The sequence below is a fragment of the Neoarius graeffei genome, chromosome 10, assembly GCF_027579695.1.
Source record: "Neoarius graeffei isolate fNeoGra1 chromosome 10, fNeoGra1.pri, whole genome shotgun sequence".
Lineage (NCBI taxonomy): Eukaryota > Metazoa > Chordata > Actinopteri > Siluriformes > Ariidae > Neoarius > Neoarius graeffei.
Genome location: NC_083578.1, coordinates 16,355,491 through 16,361,490, shown reverse-complemented (window position 1 = coordinate 16,361,490; position 6,000 = coordinate 16,355,491). Strand labels below are relative to the sequence as shown.

The 6,000-nt window shown below is 42.5% G+C and overlaps 1 protein-coding gene across 2 annotated transcripts in view; it reads left to right on the top strand.

Moving 5' to 3' along the window:
* Nucleotides 1–330: 330 nt before the first annotated feature.
* Nucleotides 331–6,000, top strand: part of rab11fip1a (RAB11 family interacting protein 1 (class I) a) — a 47,890-nt gene continuing 42,220 nt past the window's right edge. The window contains exon 1 of one of the 2 annotated variants that reach the window (XM_060931357.1): nucleotides 331–892. In XM_060931357.1, coding sequence (XP_060787340.1) covers nucleotides 543–892 — 350 coding nt within the window. In that variant the 5' untranslated portion in view covers nucleotides 331–542. The remainder of the gene's footprint in view (nucleotides 893–6,000) is intronic. The other variant, XM_060931359.1, reaches the window with a different exon arrangement.

Sequence of the window (6,000 nt, the reverse complement as noted above, 5' to 3'; positions counted from 1 at the left end):
AGGTGTGAATGTGAGTGTGAATTGTCCAGGGTGTACCCCGCTACAGATAATGAGATTGTTTCATGGTGGAATCGACTCCTGTTTCTTAACGCTTGAGATAGAAGAATCGACTCTTTTTGGGAATCGATTCCCAGGAATACTTGTAGATTCGATGGTTATTAGTGTACACGACATTATAAGAGTAGGGGGAAAGAATTATAAGCGATAGTTAAGAAGATTTTCAGGTCGATGAGCTGCCTAAATTTGTATTGGACTACAAAACGGTGCAGAAAGGCGGGATTTAAAACAACAACAGCGACAAAAAAGGGCCATATTTGCTGGGGGGCGTGGCTTAGGTGGGGATATAGCAACCGGAGCACGGGCGTTGAAAGAAGTTTTGGAGGACCGTCACCAAAACAACAGCGGCAGGAGCAGGAAGTGAGCCGAGGAGTCTCGGATATACTGCTTAAAATAGCTGTATATTAACGGTGAAGTATGTGTTTGAGTGTGGAGGGTGTTTAGAAGGTGCTGTTTGAGTGATTTGGGAGAGGGAGAGGTGCAGGATGGCTCTAGCCGAGCAGAACCAGCAGTGGTACCCGACCAGCGTCCAGGTGACGGTGCTTCAGGCGCGCGCGCTGAGGGTCAAAGGTAAAAACGGGACGAACGACGCGTACGCGATTATCCAGGTGGCCAAGGACAAGTTCTCCACGGCGGTGGTGGAGAAGTGCGTGGAGCCGGTATGGAAGGAAGAAGCCACCTTCGACCTGCCGCTGTTCCACCGGGAGAACGCCGAGCGCTGCACCCTCTACATCATAGTGATGCACCGCGCCCTGGTGGGACTCGACAAGCTGCTGGGACAAGCCGTCATCAACCTACCGGACCTGCACGAGAACAAGTCCAGGAAAAAGACCGAGTAAGTGCAGGATGGGTTTGGGTCACACCACTCTGCACCGTTTCATCCCAGATGCTCAGTCAGTCTTCTTTCACAGGACGTACAGTTTCCACATCGAAAAACCTTGAATCAGATCATCAATTAAACCCCAAACTTTTTATTTTATTTTTTATTTTTTCTCTTCTTGCATTTTATAAGCCTTATGCCATGTACACACGTAGCCGGGTATTTTTAAAACCGAACATTTTCCCCCCCCTCCGTTTATAAAAATGTTTTATCCACACCACCTCGTCTTCGAAAAAAATCCCTTCCACACATAACCAAACATCTGCGTTTTCAATCACATTCATAAGCATTCCAAACCTGTAGATGGTTATTTCCCCAAATCTTACCCCCTAATCACATCGCCTGTGCTCTTGGAGCAGTAGTTGGGCTTCTAAAATTAAACATGTAAATAGCACCTGCACAATAATTAACGCTTTCAAGGCACTACTCCGATCCATTACTCTTTAGCTAGCCGCACAACTACGCCAATTTTCAGCGTACCGAGCCAACTGAAGTCGCGAGTCAGGCGTAAAGACTAGTTTTCGATGGTACCGACTCATCTCACAGCCGATTCGAAAAACTAATCGGGAGCCAGACTGATCGGCGAGAGTCGCTAGCAATAAATAGCCAGTCATATCTTTCGCATATAACACGTGACATCATTAAACACAATTTCTAGCGTGAGAAATACGTGTTGGTAGCACCTAATGCAGGTATATACTGTAATTCCATAGACTGAAGCTTTATCCATAGACACAGTGGGCTGGAAAGCCACTCTGCTCAAGTTGTGTGGCTGAATTCCAAATCGCTTTAACTCCCCTATATAAGTGCACTATTTAAGGTTGGAAATAATAGCTCGTGCAGCCTAGATAGTGCGCTACATATTCCATGTTGTGTCATTTGTAATTCAGCCTGTAGCATCTTCAAGTGTTGGATTTAACAGTAACTATATCCAATAGCCAATCACAAAGCTATTAAGTTGTCACGTGTCGCTTCAATCGCGACTGCGCTCGTAAACAGTCGGGGGATATGTGCGTGCCCTGTCGGGAGTCGGCTCTGAAATGGGTCGGTTCGGTACCGCGTGGATCGCCGTAGTGTGCGGCTAGCTTAAGTCCATGCTTAATCTGGCCTCTGCAGTAAACAAAGGTCGCACGTTTGACGTCAGGGCAGATTTGTTGTCATTTTTTTGGCGCAGATTGTGACGTTCTAAAACGCAAAACTCCGGTTATCTCTGTCCACACGAAAAGGCATACACGGAGTTTTCAAAAATCTTCACTTTGTCCGGAGTTTTTTTAAATATTCGTTTTTGATGTGTTTTCATGTGGATGACAGGCCAAAACGTAGAAAAATATCTTCGATTTAGCAGATACCCGGCTACGTGTGGACGGGGTCTTAATCTCAACAAAAACATACCAAGTTTCTGGATTAGCTACTAAGGCTGGGCGATCTAGACTTAACACTATATCGCGATATTTCATGGTATCTTTTTTCTGCGGTAACGATAATTAAAAAAAAAGTAGATTTTTTTTTTTTTGAAAACGCACCTTATTTATTTGCCCCCTCCCCCCAGTAGATTTTTACCATCAAATACTTTTATTCCATGTTTTGTTGCTTTGCATTTTTGGGGTTTTGTTTTCCAGTAGTTTTTCTGTCATCCTCGGTTGGTTCAGCAACACGCTCCACCATTTTTTTTTTCTCTAATCATGGTATATAAAATGATAGCCTAGTAGTAGAGTAGCCAATCAGAACGTGCGATTGCTCATATCCAGTGAATATAGATAGAATAATTAAGTTTTTCCACGAAATCGAGTCATACGTATAAGCCATGTATGATGAGGTTGAGTGGAATAATTGTTTTATTCTCTCCACATTAACTGGATTTTGAGAAACTGAGCACTTTAAAAAAAAAAAAAAAAATTTTTTTTGCAAATTTGATAACTTTATACAAAACGTCTGGCAAAATAATTTCCGCTTAGAATGTAAACAAACCGGCGAAATGACGGGAGCAATTTGTGGAAAAGGCAATAAATAATAAATCTTGAAAAATAAAAATAGATACGTTCTTACCATCAAATACTTTCATTTCATGTTTTGCTGCTTTTTTTTTTTTTTTCCCCCCCTAATTTTTGGCATTTTCTTTTCGAGTAGATTTCGTCCTCGGTTGGTTCAGCAATACACGCCACCATTTTGTTTTTCTTTACTCACGGTATATGAGCTGATAACCTAGTAGTAGAGTAGCCAATCAGAATGCACGTTTGCTCATATCCAGTGAATGTGGATAGAATAATTAGATATTACAGAAGAAGCTCCTTTTTGGGGGGATTAATTAATCTTCCTTGTTTAGGGTTGGAACTCTGCCTTCCTCTCAGCTTGTTCTTGTTGTATGTATGAGATGATATGCCCTTATTATGTTGTGGTGGATATGCGAACGTCATCAATTATATCAAGATTGCAGGGTGACGCGTTCTTATCAGGTGAGGAATTGTACTGGTACATCATGGACGATATGATGTGATCTATGCCACAGCTCTATCGGCTACCCTAAACTGCTTATAGTGTATGACTGTGTGCGCATGATGCCCTGTGATGGATTGATATGCATCCAGAATGTATTCCCGCCTCACCCTGTGTTCCTGGGATGGGCTCCGGACCCACTGCAACCCTGAGCAGGATAAAGTGCTTGCGGAAAGAAGGAATTTCTTTTCACTTTGTATAACATTTTCATTTTCGGTGTCCTGTTGCTTTGTGCTTTTCTAACACTCGTGATCCAAATTCGCAAGACTGTACTTGAGGATCTCAGTTCTGAAAATCCTGACGAGGTCAATCGTTGGGAATGAGTACAGTCGGTCATTTCTTCTACGTCCATATTCAGTCTAATTTGCGAGGGGATTAATAATTAGCTCAACACCTGTTCCAGGTGTGTCCTCAGGAAGGAAAAGTTTTCCTAACTGTCCTGTGGTGTTTAAACCTGGTCAAGGGTGGATGAATCAGTAGCCCAGGCACCTGAGAGAAGCATAACGCATGTCCAGGTTGTTGTTTGTTGGTTTTATTGAAGTCATAGTTACAGCGTCAATGAGTAACTAGAGCTCATGTTGCCTTCTTCAAATTGCTTTATTATTATTATACCCCTGCGCCGAAGGAGGGTGGGTATACTGGTTTACCGTACCTCTGTCCATCTGTCCGAAACGGCCTTTTTCTCAGCAACTACAAATCAGCCACTTGGTACCAAACTTCAGCTTGGGGTTTTATACCATGTATACCGTTTTCAGGTCTGTCACTCCCACGTCGACTTCCTGTTTACCGACTGAATGTATTTACGAAACATATTGCGTGGATTTACAAAATTTTCGTAACACTTTTTTTTTTTTTTCTCAGCAACTACAAATCACAACTGCTTGATATTTGGTACCGAGCTTCAGCTTGGGGTTCTGTACCTTGTATACCTTTTTCAGGTCTATTGCACATTGATTTTCCTGTTTACTGACTGAATGTATTTAGGAAACGTATAGCCTGGATTTACAACATTTTCGCAACACCACCTTTTTTTTTTTTTTTCTCTTCTCAGCAACTACAAATCGCAACTGCTTGATATTTGGTACCAAGCTTCGGCTTGGGGTTCTGTACCTTGTATACTGTTTTCAGGTCTGTTGCACATCGATTTCCTGCTTACTGACTGAATGTATTTACAAAACGTATAGCATGGATTTACAAAATTTTCGTAACTTTTTTTTTTTTCCCCCCAGCAACTACAAATCGCAACTGCTTGATATTTGGTACCGAGCTTCAGCTTGGGGTTCTATACCATGTCTACTGTTTTCAGGTCTGTCCCACATCGACTTCCTGTTTACCGACTGAATGCATTTATGAAACCTATAGCGTGGATTTACAAAATTTTCGTTACCCCCCCCCCCCCCCCCCCCCCCAGCAACTACAAATCGCAACTGCTTGATATTTGGTACCGAGCTTCAGCTTGGGGTTCTATACCATGTATACCGTTTTCAGGTCTGTCACTCCCACGTCGACTTCCTGTTTACCGACTGAATGTATTTATGAAACGTATAGCGTGGATTTACATTTTCGCAACACTTTTTTTTTTTTTTTTTTTTTTCTCTTTCTCAGCAACTACAAATCGCAACTGTTTGTTTGGTACCGAGCTTCAGCTTGGGGTTCTGTACCTTGTGTACCTTTTTCAGGTCTGTTGCACATCGATTTCCTGTTTACCGACTGAATGCATTTATGAAACAGGGTGGATTTTGACGCTATTTCAAGAAGCAAAATGCGATTTCAAATTTCCGGTTTACTACTATGCTGTTTGAAATCCCTGGGGAGAACGCTGCTGTTTACTTGTTTCAGGGTTAATTATTTGTCGAAGTCAGCATTCGTAATAAGTATCCTATTCCTTCGATTGCTTGCGTTCTGATACAAGTGAGAGTGGGGGGGATACGTAAGTGAGCAGTAGCTCACAGTCGATCTTGTTTCACCTGATGAGCTACACACGCGTACACAAGCCGAGATGTGATCTGACCGATAGAACAGTTCTTATACTAGGCGGCTTAATTAGCGTGCACGGATCACTGGTGCACATGCAGGTTTTTGTAAACACTGATAAAACAGGGCTAAATAATATCAAGCACAAACCTGCTCTATAACTTTCCTGCGATGGGTAAATAAAGGCATTGGCAAGATTCAGTATCTTGTACGAGGACAGAACGCAACTTGTCCTGGCTGAAACGTTGGCCTGGTTTGTCGAGAGCACAAAAACATGATGTGCTACGTTTTTAGGAATTTTGTTAGAAGAGGATAATGGTGGATAATAACTTGGTTGTTTACTTTTAGCCTATATTAATGCACTTAGCTAGCTAACTAGCTAGTGCAGCGTAGGTTATTAAATATGTCACATCGCTGTACATTGAGGCTTGTTGGCGTAAATATTGGGACTGGACAGCCCACTGGAGTGTCTACTTGTAAGGTCTTGTGTCGTTCCACCCCACCTAAAGCTGTTTTTATTTTACCAAGACTGATTTGGGCGGGATAGGAATCGCCCTGTCCATGTGTCTTGTAAACGCAACTCCTCCTAAAAGGTT